Genomic DNA, 17,626 nt, shown 5'->3' on the forward strand with positions numbered 1-17,626 from the left:
GTTTCCATGAAAGTATGAATTTTTTTTATTTAACATCTTTTAGGATTTATCTATTCATTTATTATTTTTTTTAACAAAATAATCTTGAGCGAAAATTCAAATTGTGATTATAAAAGTTAAATATCAATATGTTAAATTATTGAGATTAATCGGATCAAATTGGGCGGGTCAAGACTCAACTTTTTTTTAGCCCTTTTGAGCCCAAATAAACTTGGGTGGGTCAAGACCCAACCCAATTTCTATTCAAATCATTTTAATATTTCTAATTTCAACTCAACCTGTTCATTTGACACCCCTAGGAACAAAGATGACGATGGATGCTGCAGGCGTCGTTGGAGCTTCTGCCGATATTGACGTTGTCAGGCTCTCTGCCATTTGGTGAGATTTTTCCGGGTTTGCCGTGATTTTCGCGTGAAAAAGATGATATTGGGCAAGGTCGATGTTGTACGTTTGCTGTTGTGCGTTGTATTGCTGAGAATGGGTTGGAAAAATATGAGAATTGGAAAAAGCTAAAGCCTGCTGGTTTGGAATTGATTTGGGCCAAGAATATTGGGCCAGAGTCTGGTTCAAGATTGGGTAAATCACATATATATACTATATTATAAAAATATTTACCATCTATAGCAATATAATTTTTCTAAAAATATTTTTTTTAAAATAAGAAACTGTACTGCCTTTTTTTCGGCCTTTTTTTCTCTTCATCCTCCCTTTCTTTTTGTTCTTTTTATTCTTTGTCTCTTTCTCTCTCATTAATTATCTTCTCCCTATTTAATTTTTATTTAATTTTATTATTCTTCTTCGTTGAGATCTCCATTTAAATAACTATATTTAAATAATATTTTCCTCATATTTATTATTTTTACTCAAAAACATGAAGAGAAGAGGAATAGTAAAAATTAAATATTTGTACATAATCATGTTCTCAATAGAATTTTCAAGTTCTTTAAAATTATAGTAACAAGAGTTCACTTTTAATTGATGGTCACTACAATACTTCAAATTTTGAATTCATTATTTGAATTTTACGAATTTGTGATTAGTTTGGATAGATTGTTCACATAAATAATTAAAAAAATATCGTTAGGAGAAAAATTAGATTGAAACTTGAAAAACGCAATATTTATGGAACTGTATCGTGATTTTATTAAAGTTGTATTAAATATTTTTCATAATTGTATTAAAATTGTATTAAAATCACGATATATTACAAACTTCACTCTTTTTTAGTGATATCAAGAAAAATAATTTAAGTAACACATTTTTAATACATTTATGACATATGCACAATACATTTGTAATATATATTGCAAACATCACCCAGGTTCTTAGTGATGCAAACCAAAATAATATATAAGACATATATAATGCATATTTATTCATAAATAATACAAGTTTAATTCAATATTATTTTCTAGTCTTTCATTAGTTACGTTTTCATTTATTGGTAATTTTCTCTTCTAATTCAATTTTAATATTGTATGATATACCTTTAATGCAAATTTAATTCATTTTGTAGTTTATTATTTGTTACTATTATATTACTTGTCTAATTCATTATTGATATGAGTTTAATTCATTCTATCTAGTGTTTCATTAGTTATATTTTTTTTCCAATTAAACTTTAATATTTGTATAATGCACCTTTAGTAAGTTTATTCATGCACATTTGTAATACATACACAATACATTTTTAATACATATTGCAAACATCACCACGTTTTAAATGATACAAATCAAAAATAATTTATAAGACACATGTAATACATGTTTTATTCATGAACAATACATTTATAACACATATTGTATATTTCACTCATTTCTTACGGATACCAACAAGAATAATTTAGGTAACACACTATAATACATTTACAAGCAATGCACAATATATTTTTGAAACATAGTGCAACTATCACACATTTTGTCAATGATAAAAGCAAATATAATTTATCAGATATATATGATATAAGTTTTATTCATGAACCATATGAGTTTAATTCAATTTATAGATCGTTGTCTTGTCTTTCATTAGTTACGTTTTTCATTCATTCTTAATTTTCTCTTCTAATACAACTTTAAAATTGTCTAATACAATTTTAAAGCAATTTAATTCATTTTGCAATTTTTTGATTTATTTGTTACTATTGAATTTATTTGTTTAATTCATTATTGATACAAATTTAATTTACTCTATGAATAATTGTTTGCTTTTCCATTAGTTATGTTTTTATTCATGCTTAATTCTCTCTTCCAATGCAATTTTAATATTTATGCAATGCACTTTTAAATATAATTTTAGTTCGTTTTGCAATTCTTTTATTAATTTGTTACGATTGAATTACTTGTAAAATTCATTATTGATACATATTCATTCAGTTTACAAAACATGAAATACTCTTTCGTTTGCTACATTTTGCATTCATGCTTAATTCTCTTATAGTTTAATTTTAATATGTGCGTAATAAGTTATTAATCCAAACTTAATTTATTTACAATTTATCGTGCCTTAAATTATTTTTCTAATTAATTAATTAATGAGAAATAAAAGAAAAAAAGCTACAGCAAGAGAGAGAGAAAGTGAACAAGAAAGAAAAAACAAAACAAAAAGTAAAGAGAGAAAGAGAAAAATTAAAAAGCTTAGAGAGAAAAAAGAAAAGAGGCGAGAGAGAAAAAATTTAACAAAATATATAGTATTGTTACATATTGTTATAAATGGTAATAATTAAAAAGTATATCTAAAATGAGTAATTATTTTCTAAAAAGGATTCACTCAAGTAATTAACCCTTCAAGATTGGAGGTGGAAATTGGTTAAGGCTTGAAATTTGAGAAATAGCCAAATTGCATTTCATTTAGAGAATTTGACTAAAACTTAAACAAGATGAGTTAATATTAATTAATTAACAAACTTCTTAATCTTAATGAAATAAAATAATTCGTTTAAATATAAATCAAATGACTTAGAATTATAACCTATAATTTAAACTAAACTAATTTAATAGAATACCTCATTAAAATAAAATCTTATTGAGATAATTTTGAATATTCATAAAATATACTAATTATACATATTTATATAAAACGTATATATATATTTAAAAATTATAAAAAATGATACAACTATTTAAAATAACTTTAAAACTATATATATATATATATATATATATATATATATAATTTTTTTTATCAAAACTAATTATTTTGAATCATTTCAAACTGAAGAATATCTATAATTAATATACAATGTTGAGGTCCAAAGTTGGGTGTAAACACACTCCATGTAACGACCTGTTTAGTCGTTTTGAGCAACAGATTTTATTTCTGGAAAAACTGGCTGGGACGACGGATGTAACGACGGACCGTCATAGTCACGACGGCCCGTCGAGGAGGTGTCGTCTCATGACACTTAGAATTTTGAAATTGGGTACTGAAAATCGACTCTCTGTAAATTGTGACGGACCTGCAGGACGTGCCGTCACATCCACGACGAACCGTCGTGAGTTTTCGTTGCAAAACACTTCAACTTTTGAGAATTTGGTACAAGAAACGAGTTTCTGACCGTCATGACGGAGGAACAGGACGGCCCGTCACAGCTGTGACGGGCCGTCACAGGCTACGTGAGTTCGAGGGAGCTGCGACGACCTGTGTGACGGACCGTCGCAGGCACGACGGCCCGTCACAGGTTGCGCAGTCCCAGGCAAAATAGGATTCCTCTACACGTTTTAGGGGTCGTTTTGGACTATTCTTTCCTTAATTATAAAGATTGAGGGTTAATATTAATAGGTCTAATTACTTGGGGGTTAAAAGAGGTAACCTTAAGTTAATTAGTGGGTTTTATTGTCCTCCTTTACACTTAATTATACTTTTAATTAGGGTAAAAAGAAGGAGGGTTTGAATAAAACAAAACAAAAGAAAAGAACAGAAAGAGAGGAAACGAACGAGTAGAGAGAGAGAAACGAAGAGGATAACAAGGATTTTGAGAAGATAGCTTGTTGATTCAATTCTTCGGTGGAGGTAGGTTATGTTTTATGTTACGATATTCGTAGTGAACTCTTAATAGTGAATATTATGTGTTGATAGTATTGTAAACCCTGCTATGTGCTTAAGTTGTATGCTTGCATGATTATGATTATGAAATTGTGATGAATTAACAAAGCATGATGAAGCTATTGAATCCCAAATCTTGAAAGAACCCTAATTCGCTTGATATATTATATAATGAGAATGATGATGCCTTAGTATGAAAGAAGGCTTGATAAATTATATAATGAGAATGATGATGCCTTAGTGTAAAAGAAGGCTTGATGAATTAGGGGATCGGGTGCCACGTTCCGGTACCAGGATAGAATGAATATGAGGATCGGGTGCCACGTTCCGGTACCAGGATAGAATGAATATGAGGATCGGAGTGTCACGTTCCGACACCAGGATAGAATATGGATCGGGTGCCACGTTTCGGTACCAGGATAGAATATGAGGATCGGAGTGTCACGTTCCGACACCAGGATAGAAAATGGATCGGGTGCCACGTTCCGGTACCAGGATAGAATGAGGATCGGAGTGCCACGTTCCGGCACCAGGATAGAAATAGAGGATCGGAGTGTCACGTACCGACACAAGAGGAAGAAAGATAATGAATCTTGAAAGATAATAAATATACTCAATCTAATGAACTTAATTCCCAAATGAGTATGGTATTGAGGCTTGAGTCCTCATGTGTGAACTCGGTTGTAGTTATTGATGAATTCATGTTGTTATTGCTACATGTTGAGTATTGTAGTTGATTTACATTATTATTGATATATACTGTTCCCTATTTTGAGTTGGCCGATGATATCTACTCAGTACGTGTGGTTGTACTGACCCCCTACTTTCATGTTTTCCTCTTTGTTATTTGTGTAATGCAGCAAACGTTCCGTCAACTTCAACTCAACAGTAGATCTAGCCAGTCTTCACTTCATCGGAAAATTCAGGGTGAGCTAATGCGTCTAGCTTGGACTGGGTCTTCTTCTTCAAGTCTTGATGCCTTGAACTTCCGGCATGGACTGGCTTTTTAGTTATTTTGTTCTTAGACATTCCTAGTTAAGTAATTTGAGATAGATGTTCTTGTGATGATGACTTCCAGATTTTGGGGATAATAATAATAGTATTGAATTGTTTTTATTAATGAGTTTAAGTCTTCCGCATTATTTTCTGTTGATATATCTTGAAATGTTAAGGTTTAGATGGGTTGGTTCGCTCACATAGGAGGGTAAATGTGGGTGCCAGTCGCGTCCCTGATTTGGGTCGTGACAAACTTGGTATCAGAGCATTAGGTTCATTGGTCTCATCACACAAGAACAGGTCTAGTAGAGTCTTAAGGAACGGTAGGGGGACGCCTTTACTTTTCCTTGAGAGGCTATAAGACTTTAGGAAAATTTCACTCTTTCATTCTTCTTTCGTGCTACTACTTGAGTCCAATTGGTATCTGGGCGATACGAATTGGTATCTGACCATCTTCACTCTATTTCGCAGATGGTTAGAACTAGAGCAACGACCGCACCAGCAGCAACAACGGAAAGACAAGAAACGACTGAGCCAGCCACTGGGGCTGTAGCTCGAGGAAGAGCAACGGCAAGAGGCCGTGGGAGAGGTCGTGGGAGGATGTCCTCTAGAGGAAGAGGACAAGCACCTAGCCCATCTGATACTAGGGCGGTGACTCCTCCACCGACCGAGGAGGTGATAAGAGAGGGGGAGGAATGGGAGAATGAACAAGGGCAGAATGAGGAAATGCCACCCCAACCTACCCCAGAGATGATCAACCAGGTACTTGCTTATCTTAGTGGGTTATCCGATCAGGGTCAGGCACCTCCAGTGGTTTCTGCACCAACACCTCCGGTTTCAGAGGTACGACATGCGGCTACTATGGCTCCCCGCATGGATGCATCATTGGGAATAGGCACATTTCCACGTCTGACTACTGGGCCTATTATGACAAATGATCAGCATGAACTTTTCAGTAAGTTCTTGAAATTGAAACCTCCAGTCTTTAAGGGCGCAGAATCAGAGGATGCCTACGATTTTCTAGTTGATTGTCATGAGCTACTACACAAGATGGGTATAGTAGAACGGTTTGGCGTTGAGTTCGTGAGCTATCAGTTTCAAGGGAACGCCAAAACGTGGTGGCGGTCACATGTTGAGTGTCAACCAACAGAGGCACCACCTATGACTTGGGAATCATTCTCTACCCTGTTTATGGAGAAGTATATCCCAAGGACTTTGAGAGATAGAAAAAGGGACGAGTTCTTGAGTCTAGAGCAAGGGAGGATGACAGTTAACGCGTATGAGGCTAAATTTCGCGCACTATCCAGATACGCCACCCAACTTTGTTTCAGTCCACAAGAACGGATTCGCCGTTTTGTGAAGGGGTTGAGGTCAGAGTTGCGGATTTCAGCCTTACAGGTAGCGGCTACGGCAACATCCTTCTAAGAGGTGGTAGACTTTGTGATAGAGGTGGAAGGAGTGAAGCCAGACGACTTCACCACGACATTGACATCGAAAAGGTTTCGAAGGGGAGGCAAGTTTAATGGTTCTCACTCTAGAGGACAGAGCTCCGGAGGTTACTCAAGTCGACCAATTTAGTCTTCACTACAGACTGTAGTTGGGGGTCCACCTCAGAACGGTCAACACTACTCCGAGAGACCTATGCATGAACCCCGAGGGTGTTATGGATGTGGGGAGGTTGGACACATCAAGAGGTATTGTCCAAACCAGAGTTACAGAACCCCACTAGCTAGAGGTAGAGGTGGTCATGGTAGAGGCCGCTTTTCTGGAGGACGTGGTGGTCGAGGTAATGGTGGTCATCACAACGGCAGAGGTGATGGGCAAAATGGAGCCACTACTACGCAACATGGTAGGGGCAATGGACAGACAAACGATAGGGCCCATTGTTACGCTTTCCCTAGGAGATCTGAAGCGGAGGCGTCTGATGCTGTTATCACAGGTAATCTTTTGGTTTGTGATTGCATGGCATCTGTATTATTTGACCCTGGATCCACGTTTTCATATGTATCTTCATCATTTGCTAATGGTCTAAAATTGCATTCTGAATTACTTGACATGCCTATTCGTGTTTCTACACCGGTGGGTGAGTCTGTGGTAGTTGAAAAGGTACATAGGTCTTGTTTGGTGAACTTTGTGGGGAGCAACACTTATGTAGATTTGGTTATTTTAGAAATGGGTGACTTTGATGTAATTCTGGGTATGACTTGGCTTTCTCCAAATTTTGCGATCTTGGATTGTAATGCTAAAACTGTGACGTTAGCCAAGCCTGGGACAGATCCGTTAGTGTGGGAGGGTGACTACACTTCCAATCCGGTGCGTATCATCTCATTTCTTCGTGCTAAGAAAATGGTTAGTAAAGGGTGTTTAGCTTTCTTGGCCCATCTCAAGGATGACACTACTTAAGTACCTTCGATTGAGTCGGTTTCGGTAGTCCGCGAGTTTTTGGAGGTGTTCCCTGCAGATCTTCCTGGTATGCCACCAGATAGGGACATTGACTTCTGTATCGATCTTGAACCGGGCACACGCCCCATTTCTATACCCGTATAGAATGGCTCCCGCGGAGTTAAGAGAGTTAAAGGCTCAACTTCAAGAGTTGTTGAGCAAGGGCTTCATTAGACCAAGTGCATCTCCTTGGGGTGCTCCGGTTTTGTTTGTGAAGAAGAAGGATGGGAGTTTTCGGATGTGCATAGACTACCGACAGTTGAACAAGGTAACTATTAAGAACAAGTATCCTCTTCCTCGCATTGATGACTTATTCGATCAATTACAAGGTGCTTGTGTCTTCTCTAAGATTGACTTGAGATCCGGTTATCATCAATTGAAAATACGGGCAACGGATGTGCCAAAGACTGCTTTTCGAACGAGGTATGGACATTACGAATTTGTGGTGATGTCTTTTGGTCTTACGAACGCCCCTGCTGCGTTCATGAGCTTGATGAACGGGATATTTAAGCCGTATTTGGACCTCTTTGTGATCGTATTTATAGATGATATACTGGTATATTCTAAAAGTAAGAAGGAACATGAGGAGCATTTGAGGGTTGTGTTGGAAATGTTGAGGGAGAAAAAGCTTTACGCCAAGTTCTCTAAGTGTGAGTTTTGGCTAGATGCAGTGTCGTTCTTGGGGCATGTGGTTTCGAAGAATGGGGTGATGGTAGATCCTTCTAAGATTGAGACAGTGAAGAATTGGGTAAGACCCACTAATGTGTCAGAAATACGGAGTTTTGTTGGGTTAGCTAGCTACTACCGCCGCTTTGTCAAATGATTCTCTTCTATTGCTTCCCAATTGACGAACTTGACTAAGCAGAATGTTCCATTTGTATGGTCAGATGAATGTGAGGAAAGCTTTCAGAAGCTTAAGACTTTGTTGACTACCGCACCTATCCTCACCTTGCCGGTAGAGGGTAAGAACTTCATTGTTTATTGTGATGCATCCTATTCGGGTTTGGGTGCAGTGCTAATGCAAGAGAAGAACGTGATTGCTTATGCCTCAAGACAATTAAAAGTGCATGAACGTAACTATCCAACTCATGACTTGGAATTGGCCGCGGTAGTGTTTGCATTGAAGCAATGGAGACACTATTTATATGGGGTTAAGTGTGAGGTCTACACGGATCATCGTAGCCTTCAGTATGTCTTTACTCAGAAAGATTTGAACTTGAGGCAAAGGAGATGGATGGAACTACTGAAGGACTACGACCTCACTATTTTGTATCATCCGGGGAAGGCAAATGTTGTGGCAGATGCCTTGAGTAGAAAGGCGGGAAGCATGGGAAGTCTAGCTCATTTGCAAGCCTCTAGACGCCCATTGGCTAGAGAGGTTCAGACTCTGGCTAACGACTTGATGAGGTTGGAAATAAATGAGAAGGGAGGATTGTTGGCTAGTGTGGAGTCAAGATCTTCTTTTCTTGACAAGATTAAGGGAAAACAGTTTGATGATGAGAAACTAAGGCGAATCCGAGATAAAGTGTTGCGAGGAGAGGCTAAAGAAGCAACAATCGACGAGGAAGGTGTGTTGAGGATTAAGGGAAGGGTATGTGTACCCCGCATTGATGATTTGATCAACACTATTCTGGCAGAAGCTCATAGTTCAAGGTATTCTATACATCCGGGTGCAACCAAGATGTATCGCGACCTAAAACAACACTTTTGGTGGAGTAGAATGAAGCGCAATATTGTTGACTTTATTGCCAAGTGTCCAAACTGTCAACAAGTGAAATATGAACACCAAAGGCCCGGAGGAACACTTCAAAGAATGCCCATTCCTGAATGGAAGTGGGAGAGAATTGCAATGGACTTTGTGGTTGGTCTTCCAAAGACACTGGGGAAGTTTGATTCAATTTGGGTAATTGTGGACAGATTGACTAAGTCTGCTCATTTCATTCCGGTCAAGGTGACTCACAATGCAGAGAAGTTAGCAAAAATCTACATCTCAGAAATCGTTCGATTGCATGGGGTTCCACTATCCATTATATCAGATAGAGGTACGCAGTTTACTTCTATGTTTTGGAAAACATTGCATGCAGAATTGGGTACTAGGTTGGACCTTAGTACCGCGTTCCATCCTCAGACCGATGGTCAGTCTGAGCGAACGATTCAAGTGTTGGAGGATATGCTTCGCGCATGCGTGATAGAGTTTGGTGGCCATTGGGATAGCTTCTTACCTTTGGCAGAGTTTTCGTACAATAATAGCTATCACTCCAGTATTGATATGGCTCCATTTGAAGCATTGTATGGGAGGAGGTGTAGATCTCCCATTGGTTGGTTTGATGCATTCGAGGTTAGACCTTGGGGTACCGATCTCTTGAGGGATTCGTTAGAAAAGGTGAAGGGCATTCAAGAAAAGCTTCTAGCGGCGCAAAGTAGACAAAAGGAGTATGCAGACCGGAAGGTTAGAGACTTGGAGTTCATGGAAGGTGAACAAGTCTTGTTGAAGGTTTCACCCATGAAAGGGGTGATGCGGTTTGGCAAAAGAGGTAAGCTAAGTCCAAGGTATATTGGACCATTTGAGGTACTAAAGCGAATAGGGGAGGTGGCTTATGAATTAGCCTTGCCCCCAGGGCTGTCCGAAGTGCATCCGGTATTTCATGTGTCCATGTTGAAAAGATACCATGGAGATGGAAACTACATTATCCGTTAGGACTCAGTGTTGTTGGATGAGAACTTGACTTATGAAGAGGAACCAGTTGCTATATTAGATAGAGAAGTTCGCAAGTTGAGATCGAGAGAGATTGCATCCATCAAAGTTCAATGGAAGAATCGACCGGTTGAAGAGGCTACTTGGGAGAAGGAGGCGGATATACAAGAAAAATACCCACATCTGTTTACAGATTCAGGTACTCCTTTTCGCCATTGTTTTTCTTCTTTTGATCATTCGGGGACGAACGATGGGTAAATTGGTATCTATTGTAACGACCTGTTTAGTCGTTTTGAGCAACAGATTTTATTTCTGGAAAAACTGGCTGGGACGACGGATGTAACGACGGACCGTCATAGTCACGACGGCCCGTCGAGGAGGTGTCGTCCCATGACACTTAGAATTTTGAAATTGGGTACTCAAAATCGACTCTCTGTAAATTGTGACGGACCTGCAGGACGTGCCGTCACATCCACGACGAACCGTCGTGAGTTTTCGTTGCAAAACACTTCAACTTTTGAGAATTTGATACAAGAAACGAGTTTCTGACCGTCATGACGGAGGAACAGGACGGATCGTCACAACTGTGACGGGCCGTCACAGGCTACGTGAGTTCGAGGGAGCTGCGACGACCTGTGTGACGGACCGTCGCAGGCACGACGGCCCGCACAGGTTGCGCAGTCCCAGGCAAAATAGGATTCCTCTACACGTTTTAGGGGTCGTTTTGGACTATTCTTTCCTTAATTATAAAGATTGAGGGTTAATATTAATAGGTCTAATTACTTGGGGGTTAAAAGAGGTAACCTTAAGTTAATTAGTGGGTTTTATTGTCCTCCTTTACACTTAATTATACTTTTAATTAGGGTAAAAAGAAGGAGGGTTTGAATAAAACAAAACAAAAGAAAAGAACAGAAAGAGAGGAGAAATGAACGAGTAGAGAGAGAGAGAAACGAAGAGGATAGCAAGGATTTTGAGAAGATAGCTTGTTGATTCAATTCTTCGGTGGAGGTAGGTTATGGTTTATGTTACGATATTCGTAGTGAACTCTTAATAGTGAATATTATGTGTTGATAGTATTGTAAACCCTGCTATGTGCTTAAGTTGTATGCTTGCATGATTATGATTATGAAATTGTGATGAATTAACAAAGCATGATGAAGCTATTGAATCCCAAATCTTGAAAGAACCCTAATTCGCTTGATATATTATATAATGAGAATGATGATGCCTTAGTATGAAAGAAGGCTTGATAAATTATATAATGAGAATGATGATGCCTTAGTGTAAAAGAAGGCTTGATGAATTAGGGGATCGGGTGCCACGTTCCAGTACCAGGATAGAATGAATATGAGGATCGGGTGCCACGTTCCGGTACCAGGATAGAATGAATATGAGGATCGGAGTGTCACGTTCCGACACCAGGATAGAATATGGATCGGGTGCCACGTTTCGGTACCAGGATAGAATATAAGGATCGGAGTGTCACGTTCCGACACCAGGATAGAATATGGATCGGGTGCCACGTTCCGGTACCAGGATAGAATGAGGATCGGAGTGCCACGTTCCGGCACCAGGATAGAAATAGAGGATCGGAGTGTCACGTACCGACACAAGAGGAAGAAAGATAATGAATTTTGAAAGATAATGAATATACTCAATCTAATGAACTTAATTCCCAAATGAGTATGGTATTGAGGCTTGAGTCCTCATGTGTGAACTCGGTTGTAGTTATTGATGAATTCATGTTGTTATTGCTACATGTTGAGTATTGTAGTTGATTTACATTATTATTGATATATACTGTTCCCTATTTTGAGTTGGCCGATGATATCTACTCAGTACGTGTGGTTGTACTGACCCCCTACTTTCATGTTTTCCTCTTTGTTATTTGTGTAATGCAGCAAACGTTCCGTCAACTTCAACTCAACAGTAGATCTAGCCAGTCTTCACTTCATCGGAAAATTTAGGGTGAGCTAATGCGTCTAGCTTGGACTGGGTCTTCTTCTTCAAGTCTTGATGCCTTGAACTTCCGGCATGGACTAGCTTTTTAGTTATTTTGTTCTTAGACATTCCTAGTTAAGTAATTTGAGATAGATGTTCTTGTGATGATGACTTCCAGATTTTGGGGATAATAATAATAGTATTGAATTGTTTTTATTAATGAGTTTAAGTCTTCCGCATTATTTTCTGTTGATATATCTTGAAATGTTAAGGTTTAGATGGGTTGGTTCTCTCACATAGGAGGGTAAATGTGGGTGCCAGTCGCGTCCCTGATTTGGGTCGTGACACTCCACCAACAGAAAATGATCATATTAATGTAGATTAGATTTTATATATCGATTCACCGACAATTATTGATGATCTATTGTTTTTAAGATATATTAATTAGTGTTTTTGAGTATTTCTTCCCCTTTGAAGATACTAATTCTAAATGTGAAGAGTTTTTATATTGAAAATTATTTATTTCGCTTTTCATTTTATTTTCAATACCATATTATTAGCAAATACACGATTTTTTAAAAATTTTATTATTTATATGATACACGATTACTTTTGATATAACAAAATTTATATGTATCATAACACATGATACTATATTTTTATACTTGATACAAATCAATTAATTTTTAATATATTTAGTACCTTTTAACATTATGTCTCTTATAATTTTGGATGCCTACACTTGATACTATGTTATATGTTGATACAAATTTGTCAAAAAATATATTATGTATATGATACAAAACTATTATTTATCATGCTTTCAAAATCACAAATGATGTGTATAAGTTGATACAAATTTATCAAAAATATATATTACGTATATGATACACAATTATTATTTATCATGCTTTCAAAATCACAGATTGATGTGTCTCACAAAACCTGATACTCTATATTTACAATTGTTTCAATCCTCTAAATTTATAATATTTAGTACCTTTTAACATTATCTTTTGTACCACACACATCACAACTCTTTTCCGGTACATATCACAACACTTGATACTGTATTATTCGATACAAAATATTTCAAAGAATTGACTATCAAATTCATTATGTTAAACAAATCAATGTTATGTAACAATATTTTCATTACTTATTAGCAGTTATGTATACATTAATCACTTACCAATTCAACGTATATTTTAAAAATAACTTTATATCAATCACAAAAGAATACACAATATGTATATCAGAGTCACTTTAAAAAAAATTAACAATAAGAAATATAGACAGAACTGAAAAACGTAACATCTTAATTTATTGAATTGAAATTAGCAAGCTAAAAGTACTTTTTAATGTAAACATTCGTAACAGTGGAAAGATATGTTATAATTTGAAAATTATTAGTTCTGAAAAAATAAAGTACTCCAAAAAAGTATTGATCAAGATTCTTTCGGGATGAAAATCAAGTTCTTCGATTGTAGTCTTCTTGTCCACATTGCCCAAAACAGTTCATGTTTGATGTTAGTTTTCATCTGGATTTTTCTTCCTTTTTTTCTTGATCTACTAGACATTCTTTTGTATCTTGTTGGCAAGAATTTCCTTGAAAATATAATTCGAAATTGATCAATCACTTTTTGTTCGACATTGATTCCATTGTAACTGCATAACACACTAATATATTGATATAATTAGACCAAATATAAAATAATAAACACTATTGACACCAAAGGTTCAAGAAGCCAAAATAACATCCCAAACCAAAAGAAAATAAAAAAAAACAGTCATAAAAAAAACAAAAATAAAAACTTGTAGCTGCTATGTCCGAAGACCATCAATCTTGCAAGGATTTTGCATCTTCCGATTGTAGAGAGGGTGACTCGCTGAAATGAACCAACAACTTCTCTCCACTCCAGATTTTTTTTTGAATTAAGCTTTTGCAGTTTTTTGAAAGAAGAGGGAGACGCAATTTGAAATTTTAAATATGTCACCTTTTTGTGAACGACTGATTGTTAGAAGAAAGAAACGTAGGCTTGATTTATCTGAACTAGTATACGTTTTTGCGCGTTGCAGGGATATTTTAATTTGTTGCAATATCAAATAGTTCAAATATTTATACATCTTTGTCCTTAAATATTTCTAAAAATGATCAAAATTGCTCATGAACTATGCAAATAGACCACTTATATCCTCTATTACATATTGGGATGAAAAATACCCCTGCCGCTATTCTAGGAAATCACAAATACCCTCAAGAGTTGACACCCCAATTTTTTAGTGAAGTGACATGCCACATGAGACTAATCTCTCCACCTGAGCATTGCCAACTAAGATTTACTACAAAAGAATTTGACCTTTAGTGGCGATAAAGTTGCCACAAAAACCCAAAATATTGGCACTAAAGGTTATGAGTGACTTTTAGTGACGACTAAGGCGCCAACAACCATTCACTTGTAAAACCTATTTTTTCAACAAAAAAATATGATAGTTAATTTTGGATTGCAACCTAATTTTCTAAAATAAATAACTTGCAATATCAATATTACAAACACCCAATATTATTATGAATAATCATGAAAATTACTTCTCGATTCACATCTCCCACGATATAATGCATAATTGTATATTTTATACATTTACATATAACATAAAATAGAAACATACAGTATCTTTAAACTCCTACTTAATCGATATCACTATCGTTTTTTAAAAGATAATAAAGAAAAAGCACAAAATCAGAATTTAATGTTAAAAACTTTTAGTGACGATTTTGGGATTTTGTGGGACTATTGTCGCTGCTAAAGGTCTAGTTATTTTGTAGTGAATCCCAGTTGACAATGCTTAGATGGAAGGATTAGTACCACGTGGCTTGCTGAGTTAATAAAACATGGAGTGTATACTCTTGAGGGTATATGTGGTCTTTTAGGATAGTAGTAGGAATATTTTTTAATCCCAAAATGTAACGAAGGGTATAAGTGATCTATTTTTCATAGTTTAAGAGAAATTTTGACCCTTTTCTGCAAATATTTTATGTTGTATTAATAAATATTTTTTGTAGAAAATAATATTAATTACTTATTCAAACTAAGAGAAATTGGAGATGATATTAATTATTTATTGGTATAAACTAATGAACTATATTACAACATTATGTAGAAAGAGAAAAAACATCAAGTGACACCTGAAGTTTTCTTGAACTTTCAAATAGAAACTTAAACTATGTGAGTGTCCTATTACCCTACAAAACTTTTAAATATCTTCGTAAATAAACCGGTTTACCCAATCTCTAAGATTTTGGGTATAGGTTGAGGGATACTTGTGCATTTTCCCTTTTAAATACAGTAATTTTCAAATAAAGTAAGATACATAAATAATAATGTATCATGCACCTTTTTTTAGTTATGATACGTATATTCAAATTTATACTCAATATATATGAGACATCGCAATTACCAAACAATAATGTATCGATCTCAAACCTAAAATTATGGGCAACACTTTCTTATTTAATGTATATAGTAGAAATACAATATCTATCAATTTAAATTGAAAGGATCTTCATGATATATCTTCTCAAAAAAATTGATAATTTTGAATCAAAATTGAAAGGATCTTTAATGAGCGGGAAAATGCACAAGTACCCCCCATAGACTATGATCGAAATTTCAGAAACGCACCTTAACTAAACTAAGGTCCGATTGCTTCCCTAAACTTTTTTTTTTGTAATTTTTTGCACCTTTTGTCTTACGTGTCACACTACGTGACTCCACGCAATTGAGGTGTGTGAGAGATATTTGCATGCCACGTAAGCCAAAAAGGTGCACAAATTACCAAAAAAATAAGTTTAGAGGGGGGGGGGGGGTAATAAGACCTTAGTTTAGTTAATGTGTCTCTGGGATTTCGATCATAGTCTAGGGGGATACTTGTGCATTTTCCCTTAATGAGCTAGGAAAATAAATTTTGAAACTCAAAATTTTCAACAATTTTGAATCAAAACTAAAAGGATCGTCAATGAACTGGGAGAAGGGTTTTGAATCTCAAAATTTTTGACAATCTTGAATCAAAATCGAAAGGATATTCGATGATCTTGAAAATTCACAAAAAAAATCGTTTGTCCAACAACAACTTCATCACTTTTGTATCCTTCATAACTCACTTCGCTTATCCAAAATTTCAACAAATTCTTTTGTGAAACAGAGAGAACGATGAACAAGAAAAAGAAATAAATATTTGATTTTTTTTGGGTTTGTTACACTATATGATTAAATATTTGACAATAATCTGAAATAGAATAACACAATTTGTGGGATCTTAATTTGATTTTTAATTTTATCCACCTTATTCATAAAAGATTATAATATGTATAATACTATAGTCTATGTATAATATTTTATATGATTGTGGTGCCTAACACTATAAGAAGTAAAATTTAGTTCATTTGGTAAAATATTTAAATTACATATTATTATATAGGCCTAACCCATCGGTGGCCTTCTAAACTTGACACTAATTTTCACTTAGACATCTTAACTAAGCTTTGTTCATTTTAGACACCTCATGTCATGTCTCATTGTGTCATTTTAATACTTTTTACTGACATGACATAGTGAGTGTAACACACTCACTACCAGCGCGTGAAAGGGTCATTTAATCATTTTTTTTCATTTTCTTCCTCATTTTTTAGCCACCATCTCTCAAAACTTGAAATCCTTCCATGGAGAAATAGTTTTGATACGAACTTTAATACGAAGAGATTTCACAAAAAGATAAATTTCAACTCATTAAAAAAATCACGATTCATGCTGTCGCAAAGAAGAAGGGCAAAGACGATGTGGGTGGGGAATGGGTTGGGGTTAGGATGGACAAAGGTGTAGAAGAAATTGGGTGGGTAGGGGTTGGAGTGGGTGGGCAGAGAAGATGAGCTTGGTAGACTTGTTTTTTTTTTGTAAAAAATTCCACGTGTCATTAAGTCATTGGCTACTTCTTCATTCTACTAAATGTTATTATTTAAAAAATATTTTTAATATACATGACACCTGTTTTTATCAATTTGTCACTTTGACACGTCATCGGCGAGTGTGTTATACACACTTTGTATATTTAGCTGATTGTTAAAAAAGTGTTAAATGACATGAGGTGTATAAAATGAACAAAACTTAGTTAAGGTGTCTAAGTGAAAATTGGTGCCAAGTTTAGGGATGGGTTAGTGTGAAATTATGTCTTAGGCCTAACTTATACCCCAAAAGCTAGCTCAAAGGGAGGAGGATTGCCCAAGCCTTATAAGGAGTCCACTCATCTCATCAAACACTGATGTGAGACTTTTGTTATTCTTTAACACCCCATTTCACGTCAGTACTTAGCATCTGGTGCGTGGGCAATTTTTGATTTCGAGGGGCACCAATATCGGGTGAGACGGACCCTGCTCTAATACCATGTGAAATTGGGTCTCAAGTCTAACTCACACCTTAAAAGCTAGCTCAAAGGGAGGAGGATTGTCCAAGATT

The 17,626-nt window shown here is 35.8% G+C and overlaps 1 protein-coding gene across 1 annotated transcript; it reads left to right on the forward strand.

The window, feature by feature from the left end:
- The first annotated feature begins 307 nt into the window (after positions 1 to 307).
- LOC138348230 (uncharacterized) lies at positions 308 to 12,339 on the forward strand. Its single transcript, XM_069296869.1, has 4 exons — positions 308 to 378; positions 4,903 to 4,969; positions 5,510 to 6,977; positions 12,077 to 12,339. Exons 1-3 carry the CDS (start codon positions 308 to 310, stop codon positions 6,461 to 6,463), a joined length of 1,092 nt encoding a protein of 363 aa, XP_069152970.1. The 3' UTR covers positions 6,464 to 6,977; positions 12,077 to 12,339.
- The last annotated feature ends 5,287 nt before the right edge of the window (positions 12,340 to 17,626 follow it).

The sequence above is a fragment of the Solanum lycopersicum genome, chromosome 4 (genome assembly GCF_036512215.1).
Source record: "Solanum lycopersicum chromosome 4, SLM_r2.1".
Lineage (NCBI taxonomy): Eukaryota > Viridiplantae > Streptophyta > Magnoliopsida > Solanales > Solanaceae > Solanum > Solanum lycopersicum.